Consider the following 17,495-nt stretch of genomic DNA (forward strand, 5'->3'; position numbering starts at 1 on the left):
CGCATCAGGCTTATCTCCAATTCACACTGTTAGGCTGTCACTATCAGTTCCAGGCACTGCCATTTGGCCTCTCCACGGCACCGATGGTGTTCACCATAGTGATGGCAGAGATGATGGTTCTCCTCCGCAAGCAGGGTGTGAATATAATTCTATACCTGGACGATCTGCTGATAAAGTTATTGTCCAGGGAGAAGTGGTTGCAGTCCATTGCTCTCACGACTCGACTGCTCAGGGATCACGGTTGGATCCTGAACCTTCCAAGGTCACATTTGGAGCAGACAAGGAGATTGTCTTTCCTGGGGATGATCCTCGACACGGAAGTGCAGAGGGTGTTTCTACCTGTAGAGAAAGCGTTGGTGATACAATCAATGGTCCGGGATGTCTTGAAGCCTGCCCGGGTATTGGTTCATCAGTGCATTCGCCTCTGGGGAAGATGGTTGCCTCCTACGAGGCTCTCCCGTACGGAAGATTCCGGGCTCGACCCTTCCAGCTGGATCTCCTAGACAAATGGTCGGGATCTCATCTGCACATGTACCAGAGGATACGTCTCTCACCGAAGACAAGGATTTCGCTCCTCTGGTGGCTACAAATGCCTCACCTTCTGGAGGGCCGCAGGTTTGGAGTTCAGAACTGGATCCTTCTAACCACGGATACAAGTCTCAAAGGTTGGGTAGCGGTCACCCGGGGGGAAACCTTCCAAGGAAGATGGTCAAATCTGGAAGCCATTCTTCCAATAAACAAAGCGGCGCATCTTCTACAAGATCGGGCCATTCAAGTACAGTCGGACAATGTAACGGCGGTGGCCTACATAAACCGACAGGGAGGAACAAAGAGCAGAGCTGCAATGTCAGAGGTAACAAGAATCCTCCTCTGGGCAGAAAGGCACGCTTTGGCGTTGTCGGCGATCTTCCTTCCAGGAGTGGACAACTGGAAAGCGGACTTCCTCAGCAGAAACGATCTCCATCCAGGAGAATGGGGCGTCTATCTGGAAGTGTTCACAGACGTGACCAGTCGTTGGGGTGTGCCTCAAATAGACATGATGGCCTCACGTCTCAAAAAGAAACTTCGGAGCACGTTCCAGGTCGAGAGACCCACAAGCAGTGGCGGTAGATGCCCTGGTAACTCTGTGGGTGTTCAAGTCGGTGTATGTGTTCCCTCCACTTCCACTCATTACAAGAATTCTAAAACTCATGAAGAGAACAAGAGTTCAGGCAATTCTCATTGCTCTGGACTGGCCAAGGCAAGCTTGGTACGCGGATCTTCTGGACTTACTGCTGGAAGATTCGTGGCCTCTTCCTCTTCGAGAGGACCTTCTACAACAGGGGCCGTTCGCTTATCAAGACTTACCGCGGCTACGTTTGACGGCATGGCGGTTGAACGCCAGATCTTAGCCCGAAAGGGTATTCTGAGCAAAGTTATTCCTACCCTGATACAGGCTAGGAAATGGGTAACGTCTAAGCATTACCATCGCTTTTGGAAAAAATATGTGTCTTGGGGTGAATCCAAGAACTTTCCTACGGCGGAGTCTCAACTTGGACGGTTTCTCCTCTTTCTGCAAGCAGGTGTGGATATGGGCCTACATTTGGGATCCATAAAGGTCAAGATTTCGGCTTTATCCATTTTCTTCCAGAAACAATTGGCTGCCCTCCCTGAGGTTCAGACCTTTTTGAAAGGGGTTCTGCACATCCAGCCTCCCTTTGTGGCGCTGACGGCACCCTGGGATCTGACCGTGGTGTTGCAGTTCCTGCAATCTCATTGGCTTGGTTTGAGCCTTTACAGGAAGCTGAGGTCAAGTTTCTCACGTGGAAGGCTGTCACTTTGTTGGCCTTAGCTTCTGCTCGACGTGTGTCGGAATTGGGAGCTTTGTCTTACAAAAGCACCTCTTTAATCTTCAATAACGATAGAGCTAAGCTCCGGACGCGTCAGCAGTTCCTTACGAAGGTTGTGTCGGCTTTTCATATCAACCAACCTATTGTGGTGCCAGTAGCTACTGACTCCTCAATTACATCAAAGTCCTTGGATGTTGTGAGGGCTTTGAAGATCCATGTGAAGAGGACGGCTCGTCACAGAAAATCGGACTCTCTGATTGTCCTGTATGATCCCAAGAAAATTGGGTGTCCTGCTTCTAAGCAGACGATCTCTCGCTGGATCAGGTTCACTATCCAGCATGCGTATTCTATGGCAGGATTGCCGTGTCCAAAATCTGTTAAGGCCCACTCTACTCGTAAGGTGGGTTCTTCCTCGGTGGCTGCCCGGGGTGTCTCGGCTTTACAGCTTTGCCGAGCGGCTACTTGGTCAGGGTCGATCACGTTTGCTAAGTTCTACAAGTTCGATACTTTGGCCTCTGAGGACCTAAAGTTTGGTCAATCAGTTCTGCAGGAGCCTCCGCGCTCTCCTTCCCGTTCTGGGAGCTTTGGTACATCCCCATGGTACTAATGTGGACCCCAGCATCCTCTAGGATGTAAGAGAAAATAGGATTTTAATTACCTACCGGTAAATCCTTTTCTCGTAGTCCGTAGAGGATGCTGGGTGCCCGCCCAGCGCTTTGTTATCTTGCAGTGGTTATCTGGTTCAGTACGACCTGGTTACTCGGTTTAGTAATGTTTCAGCTGTTGCTGAGTTTCAAGCTAGTTAGCTTGGTTTGCCTTGCTGTGTAAGGTGGTGTGAATCTCGCCACTATCTGTGTATAATACTTCTCTCGAAGATGTCCGTCTCCTCGGGTACAGTTTCTAGACTGAGTCTGGTAGGAGGAGCATCGAGGGAGGAGCCAGCCCACACTCTCAAACTCTTAAAGTGGCTCCTAGTGGACCCGTCTATACCCCATGATACTAATGTGGACCCCAGCATCCTCTACGGACTACGAGAAAAGGATTTACCGGTAGGTAAGCTTACCTGGGAACTGTAGTTTGAAACAAAGAAAAAACACATGGGGTCCACTCCAATTTGTATCCAGCACTGACGCTTTTTATTGGCGTTGTGGGAGAGATTTTTTTCTTTACAGGTATTTGTATGTTTTGCATACAGCCCTAATTCAGAGTTGTATGCTAATGTATTTGCAATTGCGATTTTCTAGGCTTCAGAACTGCTAATGTGAAACTGCCGCCCAGAAATGAAAATAGTTGCTTCCTAGATCGACCACATACCCATTCGCAGCTGTGTACACATTGCAGGCTATACACAACGGGGAACATCGACTAGATCTATGCTATGCAGACTGGCCACAGCAGTAGTTACACAAGCGTCATATTTCTCTGCATAATGATCGCATCTGATGTCAGAGACACACCCCAAAAAACGGCCATGACACGCTTGCGTTTTTGCTGCCAGTGCCTGTTACCACCCCCAAGCGGTCACTACCTGTCAATCACTCTGCAAAGAAATCCACACTGCAAGCGGAATCGCAAAGCTGCCTTTACACATGCACAGTGCGATCGCAGCGCATGTGCAGTTTGCTGACAACCGCTTATTTGCGAAAACATCGGCATAGCGGACAAGTCTGAATTAGGCCTTACTTTAGGACAAGGGCCCTCATTCCGAGTTGTTCGCTCGCAAGCTGCTTTTAGCAGCATTGCACACGCTAAGCCGCCGCCTACTGGGAGTGAATCTTAGCTTAGCAAAATTGCGAACTAAAGATTCTCAAAATTGCGAATAGAAATTTCTAAGCAGTTTCTGAGTAGCTCGAGACTTACTCTGCCACTGCGATCAGTTCAGTCAGTTTCGTTCCTGGTTTGACGTCACAAACACACCCAGCGTTCGCCCAGACACTCCCCCGTTTCTCCAGCCACTCCCGCGTTTTTCCCAGAAACGGCAGCGTTTTTTCACACACTCCCATAAAACGGCCAGTTTCCGCCCAGAAACACCCACTCCCTGTCAATCACATTACGATCACCAGAACGAAGAAAAAACCTCGTAATGCCGTGAGTAAAATACCAAACTTCTTAGCAAATTTACTTGGCGCAGTCGCAGTGCGAACATTGCGCATGCGCAAATAGCGGAAAATCGCCGCGATGCGAAGAAAATTACCGAGCGAACAACTCGGAATGAGGGCCAATGAGACCAGGAAATGGACAATAAGATCAGGTAATGGACAATGAGACCAATTAAATCTAAATTAAAAGATGACTAAAATTGTTAATTTATTCAAATGTTTAAAATTAAACTGCTTCTGTTTTTGCTTTTACTTTGGCGAACTACAGGTACTAGCTATCCCTAGTGCTAAGGTAAACTGGCACTTGTGGTTCTACAAGTGCCAATTGACTGTGACAGTCCATGCTAGTATCTGTAGTTTTCCAAAGATAAATGAGATTTTATCTAAAGTTATCTAAATTATTCTATCCCAGTACTTGCAGCCAGGGGCGGATTGGGATGGAAAACCAGACGGGGACATTTTTGGAAGCAGCCTTAATGGAGGTGTGGTCTGATGAGGGGGTGGGGTCTACTGAGGGTGGGGTGGGGTGGGATAACTCCTTATGGGGCCTGATTGTATGCAGCTTTCCTTGCGTCTTTGCTGCCACTGTGTATGAGACCAGGGGCTGATTAGGAACTAAAAGTGGCCCTGTACTATTGTGTAGAAGTGGCCTGACATGGGCAGCACAAGAGGTACAGTCAGGGGCGTTTTAAGAGAGGAGGAGGCCCGTGTTCAGCCTCCTCCGTTCGGGCCCCCTCCTCTCTGCCCGGACCGCTGTAGAGTCTGAGCACCAGAAGGCTCAGACTCTACAGTGCATGCACAGATCTTCAGGAAAATGGCGTGGCGGCCATTTTCCCTGAGATTTCTGTACTGCGCATGCACAGAACTCCGTGAAAATGGCAGCTGAACCATTTTCACTGTGTTCTAACAGCGCTGCGGATGCCGGCGCTGGACTTCGGAGGGGTGAGTATTTTAAAAATAGAAACGCCAGTGGGTACAGTATAACATACTGTACCATGTAGCCATGGCAGCATCACTGGATGGTGGAGTTGCTGTACTGCAGAGATGGAATAACAGAATGAATGAGGACAATGCAGTGTACTGAGTGTGGTGGGCTGCCTGTCATGTGTGGGCTGGGGCCACATGACAAGACATAAAACAGGCCCCACAGACACTTTGGCCTACCAGGATTGTTCTTGGTGAGCCGTATGGCCGATCCATCCCTGCTCACAGCCCCAGGGTACAGGGATTGGCACAGGGCTGGTTATACTCAGGGGGGTCTTGCACATTTTTTTGCGGTCTAAGTCACCTGGGAAAGCCAGACCTGATACCAACTGACCTGTGGCTGTGTGGAATAACAGTGGTGGTGGGAAACCCCTATGATGTGGGGATCATATCTATGGTTCCAGCAGCACAGGCTGCCAATGCCCAGTGCTGGTTACGCCAAAATCCCCACGTCAGTTTCCTCCCTTATTTTGGTGTACCAGCACTTGGGTGTAAGCAGCCTATGGGCTTCTGTCTCTTAAATTCTTAAGGGGGGTACGCACATAGCAATGTGTGCTTAAATTCTAAGCAATCCGACTAGATTACTTAGGAATGAAGCACACATATTTCTGTGTGTATGCCCCATAGCCCTTACTCTAGATTGCAGGCTAGTCTAGCAAATCTAGCAGGCTAGTAATTGCAAATCTAGTTAGATCGCTCACTTCACTGCTGGGTGAAGAGAGCATTCCCCCCTCCCTCGCTCAGCACACATCGTGCTGTTTGTTGAGCGGCGGAGAGATGTGTGCAGAGCGTTCTGTGCTAGATCGCTCAGCACACATCTCTGTACACATTGGTATGTGTGTACTCCCCATTACAGAGGGGGAGCATCCAGATCCCCCTCCGTTGCCCCCCCCCTCCCAGTGATGCATGCACCATCTGACGTGCACGCATATACAAAGGGGTAAATTTACTAAAGCTTCTAAAATGCTGTCTATTAATTTTCACATTACAAATTTACTAAAAAAATATTTATCCCATAAGCATTAAAATGTGTATTGTGATAAAATATGTCCCTTACATATATACTTACCTATATATACTTTACATCCTTACATGTGCAAAGCTGACACAAAATGTTTTGCGTTATTCTGCACTTAGGGGGAGATTCAGAGTTGATCGTAGCCCTGCAAAGAAATGCGATCATGACCACTGACGTGCCCTGCATGTCAGTGCCGGTCCCCCCCCCCCCCCCCCTGCAGAAGCGCAAAAGCATCAGACAGTGGCGATGCTTTTGCACTTTAGGAGTAGCTCCCGGCCAGCGCAGCTTTAGCGTGCTGGCCGGGAGCTACTCGTCGCTCCCTGGCCCGCAGCGGCTGCGTGTGGCGTCACTCAGCCGCTGCGGCCAGTCCCCCGCACGGTCCGGCCATGCCTGCGCCCACAAAACGGCGGCCAAACGCCGCCGTGCCACGCCCCACCCAGCGACTGCCTCTGCCTGTCAATCAGGCAGAGGCGGTCATAGCACAGCGATGCCCTTCGGCCGTCTGGCATGTGCCGGCGCATGTGCAGTTCTGACCCGATTGCACCGCTGCGATAAACAGCGTGCGATCGGGTCAGAATGACCCCCTTAGTGAAAGTGTGCTATCAAAATATAAGACACATTTCTCTAACGTCCTAGTGGATGCTGGGAACTCCGTAAGGACCATGGGGAATAGCGGGCTCCGAAGGAGGCTGGGCACTCTAGAAAGATCTTAGACTACCTGGTGTGCACTGGCCCCTCCCACTATGACCCTCCTCCAAGCCTCAGTTAGATTTCGTGCCCGGCCGAGGTTGGATGCACACTAGGGGCTCTCCTGAGCTCTTAGAAAGTTATAGTCTTAGAATTTGTTCTTTTCAGTGAGACCTGCTGGCAACAGGCTCACTGCAGCGAGGGACTAAGGGGAGAAGAAGCGAACTCGCCTGCTTGCAGCCGGATTGGGCTTCTTAGGCTACTGGACACCATTAGCTCCAGAGGGATCGACCGCAGGCCCAGCCTTGATGTTCGGTCCCGGAGCCGCGCCGCCGTCCCCCTTACAGAGCCAGAAGCAAGAAGATGGTCCGGAAAATCGGCGGCATGAAGACTCAGTCTTCACCAAGGTAGCGCACAGCACTGCAGCTGTGCGCCATTGCTCCTCTCACACACTTCATACTCCGGTCACTGAGGGTGCAGGGCGCTGGGGGGGGGCGCCCTGAGGCAGCAATAAAAACACCTTGGCTGGCAAAAATACCTCAATATATAGCCCCAGGGGCTATATATGAGGTAAATACCCCTGCCAGAAGTCCATAAAAAACGGGAGAATAGGCCGCGAAAATGGGGCGGAGCCTATCTCCTCAGCACACTGGCGCCATTTTCCCTCACAGCTCCGTTGGAGGGAAGCTCCCTGGCTCTCCCCTGCAGTCTACAAGGGTTAAAAAAAGAGAGAGGGGGCACTAAATTTAGGCGCAGTATACATTATATATATATAGATATAAAGCTATAGGGGACATAACTCAGTTAGTCCCTGCAGTATATAGCGCTCTGGTGTGTGCTGGCATACTCTCACTCTGTCCCCCCAAAGGGCTTTTGTGGGTCCTGTCCTCGTTTAGAGCATTCCCTGTGTGTCTGCGGTGTGTCGGTACGGCTGTGTCGACATGTTGAATGAGGAGGCTTATATGGTGACGGAACAGAGGCCGATATATGTGATGTCGCCCCCTGTGGGGCCGACACCAGAGTGGATAGAGAGGTAAAAGGTATTAACCGACAGTGTCAACTCCTTACATAAAAGGGTGGATGACGTAACAGCTGTGGGACAGCCGGCTTCGCAGCCCGCGCCTGCCCAGGCGTCTCAAAGGCCATCAGGGGCTCAAAAACGCCCGCTCTCTCAGATGGCAGACACAGATGTCGACACGGAGTCTGACTCCAGTGTCGACAAGGTGGAGACATATACACAATCCAATCCGTGACTTGATCCCGGCAATAAAAAATGTGTTATACATTTCTGACTTTAACCTCTATAAATGGGTTTTAGGTTTGGGGAGAAAAAACAGGCAGTGTTTTGTTCCCCCATCAGATGAATAAATGAAGTGTGTGAAAAGCGTGGGTTCCCCCGTTAAGAAACTGGTAATTTATAAAAAGTTACTGATGGCGTACCTTTTCCCGCCAGGAGGATAAGTTACGCTGGGAGATATCCCCTAGGGTGGATAAGGCGCTCACACGTTTGTCAAAAAAGGTGGCACTGCCGTCTTAGGATACGGCCACTTTAATAGGTACCTGTTGATAAAAAAAAAAAACAGGAGGCTATCCTGAAGTCTGTATTTACACACTCAGGTACTAGACTGAGACCTGCAGATAGTGCTGCTGCAGCGTGGTTGGTGACCCTGTCAAACAGGGATAATAGTTGGCAAACATAAAAACATATTAAAGACGTTGTCTTATATATGGGGGATGCACAGAGGGATATTTTGCCGGCTGGCATCCAAAATAAATGTAATGTCCATTCTGTCAGGAGGGTATTAGAGACCTGTCACTGGACAGGTGATGCTGACTTAAAAAGCGCATAGAGAGCCTTATAAGAGTGAGGAATTATTTGGGGATGGTCTCTGGGACCTCGTATCCACAGCAACTGCTGGGAAGAAATAATTTTACCTCTGGTTTCCTCACAGAAAAAGGTACAGTCCTTTCGGCTTCAGAAAAGCAAGCGGGTCAAATGGCGCTTCCTTTCTGTACAGAGAAAAGGGTAGAGGGAAAAAGCTGCACCAGTCAGCCTGTTCCCAGAATCAAGATTCTTCCCCCGCCTCCTGTGAGTACACACCATGACGCGGGTGCTCCACAGGTGTAGCCAGGTACGGTGGGGGGCCGCCTCAAAAATTTCAGCAATTAGTGGGCTCGCTCACAGGTGGATCCCTGTTTCTTCCAAGTAGTATTTCAGGGGTACAAGCTGGAATTAGAGATGTCTCCCCCCAGCCGTTTCCTAAAATATGCCTTGCTGACAACTCCCTCAAGAAGGGAGGCTGTGCTAGAGGCAATTAATAAGCGGTATTCCCAGCAGGTAATACTCAAGGTGCCCCTACTTCAACAAGGAAGGGGTTACTATTCCACACGGGTTGGGGTACCGAAACCGCATGGTTCGGTGTGACCCATTTTATATTTAAAATCCTTGAACATAAAAAAAATTCAAGTTCAAGATGGAATCGCTCAGGGCGGTTATTGCAAGCCTGGACGAGGGGGATTACATGGTATCCCGGGACATCAAGGATGCTTTCCTGCATGTCCCCATTTACCATCCTCGCCAGGAGTACCTCAGATTTGTGGTACAGGATTACCATTACCAAGTCCAGACACTGCCGTTTGGACTGTACATGGCACCGAGGGTGTTTTATCAAGGTAATGGCCGAAATGATGATACTCCTTCAAAAAAAAGGGAGTTGTAATTATCCCGTAATTGGACAATCTCGTTATAAGGGCGAGGTCCAAGGAGCAGTTGGTAGTCGGGGTAGCACTATTTTGGAAAAGTGCTACAACAGCATAGGTGGATTCTAAACAGTCCAAAGTCACAGCTGGTTCCTATGACACGTCTACTGTTCCTGGGGATGGTTCTGGACATAAACCAGAAATAGTGTTTCTCCCGGAGGAGAAAGCCAAGGAGTTGTCATCTCTAGTCAGAGACCTCCTGAAACCAAAATAGGTAGCGGTGCATCATTGCACGCGAGTCCTGGGAAAAATGGTAGCTTCTTACGAAGCAATCCCATTAGGCAGGTTCCATACAAGAACTTTTCAGAGGGACCTGTTGGACAAGTGGTCCGGATCGCATCTTCCGATGCATAGGCTGATAACCCTGTCTCCAAGGACCAGGGTATCTCTACTGTGGTGGCTGCAGAGTGCCCATCTTCAAGAGGGCCGCAGGTTCGGCATACAGGACTAGGTCCTAGTGACCATGGATTCCAGCCTTTGAGGCTGGGGGGCAGTCACATAGGGAAGAAACTTCCAGGGACTTTGGTCAAGTCAGGTTATTTCCCTACACATAAATATTCTGGATCTGAGGGCCATTTACAATGCCCTGAGGCCAGCAAGGCCTCTGCTTCAAAACCAGCCGGTACTGATCCAATCAGACAACATCACGGCAGTCGCCCATGTAATCAACAGGGCGGCACAAAAAGCAGGATGGCGATGGCAGAAGCCACAAGGATTCTCCGATAGGCGGAAAATCATGTGTTAGCACTGTCAGCAGTGTTCATTCCCGGAGTGGACAACTGGGAAGCAGATCTTCTCAACAGACACGACCTCCACCCGGGAGAATGGGGACTTCCTCCAGAAGTCTTCCAATAGGATTGTACACCATTGGGAAAGGCCACAGGTGGACATGATGGCGTCCCGCCTTAACAAAAAGCTATAAAAGATATTGCTCCAGGTCAAGGGACCCTCAGGCGATAGCTATGGACGCTCTGGTAACACCGTGGGTGTACCAGTCGGTTTAGGTGTTCTCCCCTCTGCCTCTCATACCAAAGGTACTGAGAATAATAAGAAGGCGAGGAGTAAGAACGATACTCGTGGATGGCCAAGAAGAGCTTGGTACCCAGAACTTCAAGAATTTATATCAGAGGACCCATGGCCTCTGCCACTCAGTCAGGACCTGCGGCAGCAGGGGCCCTGTCTGTTCCAAGACTTACCGCGGCTGCGTTTGACGGCATGGCGGTTGAACGCCGGATCCTGAAGGAAAAGGGTATTCCAGAGGAAGTAATTCCTACGCTTACTAAAGCCAGGAAAGAGGTTACAGCAACTCATTATCACCGCATATGGCGAAAATATGTTGCATGGTGTGAGGCCGAAAGGGCCCCAACAGAGGAATTTCAACTAGGTCGATTTCTGCATTTCCTGCAAGCAGGAGTGACTATGGGCCTTAAATTGGGTTCCATTAAGGTACAGATCTCGGCACTGTCGATTTTCTTTCAAAAAAAAAAAAAAAAAAGAACTAGCTTCAGTACCTGAAGTTCAGACATTTATAAAAGGAGTGCTGCATAGTCAGCCCCCGTTTGTGCCTCCTGTGGCACCTTGGGATCTCAACGTGGTGTTGAGTTTTCTTAAAATCACTTTGGTTTGAACCACTAAAAAACGTGGATCTGAAATATCTCACATGGAAGGTGGTTATGTTATTGGCCTTGGCTTCTGCCAGGCGAGTATCAGAATTGGCGGCTTTGTCTTGTAAAAGCCCTTATTTGATTTTCCATATGGATAGGGCAGAATTGAGGACTCGTCACCAGTTTCTCCCTAAGGTGGTGTCAGCGTTTCACCTGAACCAGCCTATTGTGGTGCCTGCGGCTACTAAGGATTTGGAGGACTCCAAGTTGCTAGACGTTGTCAGGGCCCTGAAAATATATGTTTCCAGGACGGCTGGAGTCAGAAAATCTGACTCGCTGTTTATCCTATATGCACCCAACAAGCTGGGTGCTCCTGCTTCTAAGCAGACTATTGCTCGTTGGATTTGTAGTACAATTCAGCTTGCACATACTGTGGCAGGCCTGCCACAGCCAAAATCTGTCAATGCCCATTCCACAAGGAAGGTGGGCTCATCTTGGGCGGCTGCCCGAGGGGTCTCGGCTTTACAACTTTACCGAGCAGCTACTTGGTCAGGGGCAAACACGTTTGCAAAATTCTACAAATTTGATACCCTGGCTGAGGAGGACCTGGAGTTCTCTCATTCGGTGCTACAGAGTCATCCGCACTCTCCCGCCCGTTTGGGAGCTTTGGTATAATCCCCATGGTCCTTACGGAGTTCCCAGCATCCACTAGGACGTTAGAGAAAATAAGAATTTACTCTCCGGTAATTCTATTTCTCGTAGTCCGTAGTGGATGCTGGGCGCCCATCCCAAGTGCGGTTTATCTGCATTACTTGTACATAGTTATTGTTAACTAAATCGGGTTATTGTTGAGCCATCTGTTGAGAGGCTCTATTGTTTCATACTGTTAACTGTGTTTCATATCACGAGTTGTACGGTGTGATTGGTGTGGCTGGTATGAGTCTTACCCGGGATTCAGAATCCTTCCTTATTGTGTACGCTCGTCCGGGCACAGTACCTAACTGAGGCTTGGAGGAGGGTCGTAGTGGGAGGGGCCAGTGCACACCAGGTAGTCAAAGATCTTTCTAGAGTGCCCAGCCTCCTTCGGAGCCCGCTATTCCCCATGGTCCTTACGGAGTTCCCAGCATCCACTACGGACTACGAGAAATAGAATTACCGGTGAGTAAATTCTTATTTTATGCGCAAGTCAGGCAAAAAAGTTATTGGACTGAAATCAGGTGCAGTATTTAACACCTGCTGAAGCTATCACTTCATATAATATGTGGTATAATATAAAGGTATCCATTTTATTACATTGTTGCACTTTGCTGACAGATAAACCTAAAAGGCTGCCCTTCACCCCTTCATCTACCTGCAGTGTGAAGCAGAGGTAAAGGGTGAATGCCCTTTATTTTACCCAAACATAGTTTAGGCTTCCTGCAAAGACAAACCTAACCTTTGTCTTTTACCTGTAAGCGTAGAAGCTTATAGTGTAGACACCATGAAGCGTCTCTTTCTCATCTGCTGGCTTGTTTTACTGGTCATCGTGCAGGCCAAACCAGTAAGTATTTCCTAATATTGTTATATAATTTCTGTATAACAATTAGTGCTGTTTAGTTATATGTGATATCAGGTGTATGTTAGAACAATCTAACTAGTAACTTGCTCAGTTCTTGCAAATATGAGATTATTATCTTTGGTATATTGCATATATCATAGCAGATAAATATATGGAGCATTACTGAAGGGACTAGGAGAAATGTATGCTGTGCTTAAGCAGCAAAGTCCAGTTTTGTGTCAATGTACTTTTCCTAGCTGTAGGAACTTGGATGGGGAGCAGATTTGAATAACTATAAACATACAGCTTCATCAGGAACTACTCGGATTCCTTTACATTTATATATTTATTATTACAGAAAAAGAAAGAAGAGCAGAAACATAAATCTGGGTTAGGTGAGACAAATTGAGTTTGTTGCTATGACGTGTTATTGCTTTGCATTTTGTTATGTAAACTGTGTCTCTGAGTGAAAGTTTTTGCCATAGTCTTATTACAAAAATGATATGCGTCAGCTTCTTCTTGTATAACCCCCAGTTCTAACAGAGAGCGGCCAGCTGTGTCATTTCCCCTTTCATCATGCTCGCATGGTACACTACTCTTGTATCAGAAGAGGAAAGCACGGCCCCAGACCATGGTAAGGTTGTTTATTATGTAGACTATTACACAGCAGACTACTATGTACATATTCTTTTTCTTTTCCAGCTGGTACCGCTCAACTCTTCCCCAGCCTTCTTCAGGACCCACCTAATCATTGCCCCTACTCTTAACCTCTCACGAGCTCTTTGCTTGGTTTGCCAGAACACATAATAGCAACAGAACATATACATTTTCAATGCCGATCAAAGTTACAGATGCAAAGCAAGGACCATATATTCACGTAACATGCTGACACAGTGAGGCCCTGAATCTGATATCTCTGTGGACAACCGCACCAGTGTTACACCCCAAAAGTCAGCTAGGTTGTTGATAAGAAGAAAGTCTTCTTTTACTTTTGTTTTGTATCAGGACCATGGGGGTAATTCAGAACTGATCGCAGCAGCAAATCATCTTCTTCCGGGTCCCCGACAATGCTGTGACAGGGACTCGGCATGGACCTGTGATGCAGTCCCTGGTTTATCCCCCTATCCCTAACCCATACCCCATCCTCGCTGCCGTTGATCGTCACTGCCGGCTTCGACAAGTATGTATGCCGCTCGGGATGTGTCAATTGGGGACACATCCTGCTGTGTGTAGGGGACTTTACAGCTTTAGGTAGCGTGAAATTGCAAGGTGGCTATTAAATAATGAAACTGATGCTATTGTTTATGTTAAATTATGTTAAGTACATTTTAACACCATTCCCCTTCTATGTACTCCCCTTCTGCATCCACACACCGCTGCATTCTTATTTTCCATTGGTCAAAGCCATGTTGTAGCTCATTATCTGTCAGCTGTCTCAACAGCTCCATCGTTTTCATCTTTACTTCAGTAACTGGTGCAAAACGGGTTCCCTTGAGTACAGATTTGACTTTAGGGAAAGAAAAAAGTCAGACGGTGCTAGGTATGGGGAGTATGGAGGGTCTTCTAGCACTGCAATCTGGTTCTCAGCCAAAAACTGCTTCACAGTGGGCTGGTGTGTTGCTCGGCAGTGAGAAGCCTGGGATCAATCTTAGCACAAACTTTTGTCATGTTAAGATCTTGGTGCAAAACTCGCCTGACAGTTTCTTAGTCGATGGTTACTATTTCTGCTAGCATTCAAATGCTGAGTTGACGGTTGATTTGAACAATTTTCTCAATTTGTTTCCCCATTTTCATTTGTTTTTGATGTGCAAGGCCTTTCAGGACGTTCCTCATCTACTACATCCTCTCTACTACATCCTCACGACCATCAATAAATATTTTGTGCCACTCAAACACATGTGCACACGACATACAATCTGCCCTGTAAGCCTCGGTTTGCATACAGAAAGATTTGATGGGCGTTTTGTTCAATTTAACTAAAGAGTAAACGCGTTGCTCTACTTCTAAGCATTTCAAACACTGTGTGACAGAAAAGTTTCTGTGCTAGAGGAGTGAAACTTGCAGAAACATTTTAGGAGAGTCCAAGGTCAATGTTCACCCACTCCCATATAACTCACGGCAGTATTGTTTATGTTTTACAAGTACAGTCTTGTAATTTAATAGCCTCTCCTTCCCCCCCCCCCCCCCTCTCTCACCTAATGTACCTCTCCCTCCCTTCTTTCCTCTATCAGCCATATACTTCCCTACCTCAAACTACATCCTCCCATCTCTCAACCCTGCACCTTTCACCTATAGGCTGTCGAGGGAGATGTCCATCGCCGTGAACACAAGTTCCTCTGTATCCTCTGGCAGCTGATGGGGAAGCTTGTGGATTTAGTCTCTGCGGGTATCGCTGCCAGGACGGAGATCTCTGGCTTGTCCGGTCACACATCTCGGAAGGTGGCAGCGGGCAGAGCTGGGACTTTGGTGTGGTGCTCATAGTGCTGTGGTTGGCGGGCAGCTCCGTCATCGGTGCTAAGGCCTGAAGCAGGGTCATTGCTAAGGCCTAAAGCAGGGTCATTGTGAAATATGGAGCCAGGGGTGGGAGCTCTATGAGCGTGGGACTATCCGCGGCCACCACAGGAAGCATGCTTCCAAAATGCTCCCCGAGCTGTGCCAAGCTGGGGGATTGTGGGAGTTGTAGTCCCAGAATAGTTGCTGGGCTCACTCTGTGCAGAAGTGGCGGTATGGCATATCGGTGCATACCACTCCACTTTGAGCACTGGACGGAACTGCGATGCGAAGTATAGCAGCCACCCACAAGTGAACAGAGATGCCCACTGAAGCCATCGCAAAATTCTCAGCAACTGTGTACTCCATTGCAACCGCAATGCAGATGTGCGGAACATCAACTTCAGACCCCAATGGCTGCAGGAGCTGCAACGCTGATGCCATGTTTTATGCATACGAGGTTGCATTCCAAGACATGCCTCAAAAACGCTCACTATGCACCTGTTACCTCTCCCAAATGACCTCTTCCTGTCAGTCACTGTGCAACTGATTCCTCACTGCGAGCGGCATCGTAGAAGTACCTTGGTGCATGCACACTGTGGCTGCAACGCATGCGTAGTCTACCGATAATTGCCCAGTTGCGACACTATCGAAGTTGCGGCCGCATAATCAGACCCATTGTGCCAGGATGTATATTTTTATTCTGCTCAGAAGTAACTCTGCGGACCTTAGCCGTACTGCAATGTTCTTTCTGCTGCAGGGTACACTGGGCTCCACAAGTCTGGACAATGGGTGTAGAGTAGGATCTTGATTCGAGGCACCAACAGGCTCAAAGCTTTGACCTTCTTCCCAAGATGCATAGCGCCGCCTCCTATATCACCCCGCCTCCCAGCACAGGAGCTCAGTTTGTCAGTTGGTGCTGCAGTAAGCAGGCACTTAACAGAGGGGCTGCTCCAAGCAGCCCTGAGAAAAGCTTTTTATGAGGTAAAAAGTGAAGCCTTCAAGGGCAGCAGCGGTGGTAAATGTCTTGTGACATTCACTGCTGCAGCTTCAGCTCTCCCCAGCGGCGCTGTACACTCCCGAGCCCTGGTTGCCGGGTACCTACATCGGAGGCTCCGGTTTTCTTCATGTTAGACACACACGGCTGGGGCTCTCCAGGGTCGCGTGGCCACGCTTCGGGAGGTGGTAAGTGGGTCTCGCTCGCGGAACCCGGTCTTTATCGCGAACCGGCGAGGTCAGTGGGAGGTGGGCCACCATCCAGTTTCTTACTGTGTAGTGTTATATCTATTGACTATATAGCTGTGTAAGCTAGTCCAGTGCAGTATTATTGTCTGTAATAACCTCTGCATTGTACAAACTGTGACTATTTGTGTGTGCATTGATAGCTGAGTGGTGTCCATCTCGTGTCTTTCACTCAACTTGCTATCCCTATATTCTATAACCTGAGGGGGCTTGGTGCGTCAGGTGTTATTTAATATAGGATTTTCACAAAGATATACTGTATTACGTATTTTTCTCTGTGATTTAGTCACCATATCTCTCCTTTATCTCTGTTGGTGCTGACTACACTGCGCAGGGGTTTGGGTTTAGGGATATAGTGCTGCTAATAATTGTACTGTGTTACCTCATACTGCAAGTTATATCATGTCTGCTTCTGAGGGTAACGGTTCTGGGGCGGAACACACTGCTGGTGTTGCTGAAGCCACAGGCACATGTGGGGAGAATATAGCAGCTGTGGGCTCTGGTTCTGGGGGCTCCTTGCCCCCCAGTGGGACTGTGGCAACGGAGGCACATACTGACCCTCCTTGGGCCGCTTTTTCCACGCTTCTGCATATGCTAGTTCATAAACTAACACCCCCTATGGGACCCCCAATGCCAGTACAACCGTATGTGGTCCCTGCAGCTAACCCGCCGTGGGCGGACGATTTATCTGCTCAATTAAAGAAGTTGAACCAGTCCCTGACTACTAAAAAGTCTGACCAATGCTCGCCTAAGTCCAAGAGGTCCTCTAAGCGAGCGCTCGTCTCCTCACAATCCACTGCTGTCACTGACATCTCGTCTGATGAAGACAGCACATACACTGACCCCACAGGTTCTGACTCAGATACGGCTGATGGGGAGGGTAGTTCACATGTGGATGTTCCTGATCTTTTGGAGGCTATTAAGTTAATTCTGCAGATTATGGATGATCCCGAGCCATCCGTTCCTCCTAAGAAACCAGATAGGTTCAAGCGTCAGAAGGTGATTAAACAAGTTTTACCTCACTCTGACCACCTAGTGGATATACGTCAGGAACCCTGGCAAAGCCCGGGTACGAAGTTTGTGCCTCAAAAGAAGATGCTGGCTCGCTATCCCCTCGCGCCAGAGCTGTCTAAGAATTGGGAAACGCCTCCTCCAGTAGACTCACATGTGGCTAGGATGGTGGCTTCCTCAGCTCTACCTATCACTACCGTCACGTCTCTAAAAGAGCCTACGGATAAACTGTCG

At 48.6% G+C, this 17,495-nt stretch overlaps 1 protein-coding gene across 2 annotated transcripts in view; it reads left to right on the forward strand.

Moving 5' to 3' along the window:
• F12 (coagulation factor XII) overlaps positions 1–17,495 on the forward strand; it is a 114,626-nt gene that overhangs the window by 26,400 nt on the left and 70,731 nt on the right. The window contains exons 1-3 of one of the 2 annotated variants that reach the window (XM_063927985.1): positions 12,412–12,521; positions 12,877–12,913; positions 13,053–13,152. In XM_063927985.1, coding sequence (XP_063784055.1) covers positions 12,462–12,521; positions 12,877–12,913; positions 13,053–13,152 — 197 coding nt within the window. In that variant the 5' untranslated portion in view covers positions 12,412–12,461. Of the gene's footprint in view, positions 1–12,411; positions 12,522–12,876; positions 12,914–13,052; positions 13,153–17,495 lie in introns of those variants that run through there. The other variant, XM_063927986.1, reaches the window with a different exon arrangement.

Source organism: Pseudophryne corroboree, chromosome 6 (assembly GCF_028390025.1).
Source record: "Pseudophryne corroboree isolate aPseCor3 chromosome 6, aPseCor3.hap2, whole genome shotgun sequence".
In the NCBI taxonomy this organism is placed as follows: Eukaryota; Metazoa; Chordata; class Amphibia; order Anura; family Myobatrachidae; genus Pseudophryne; species Pseudophryne corroboree.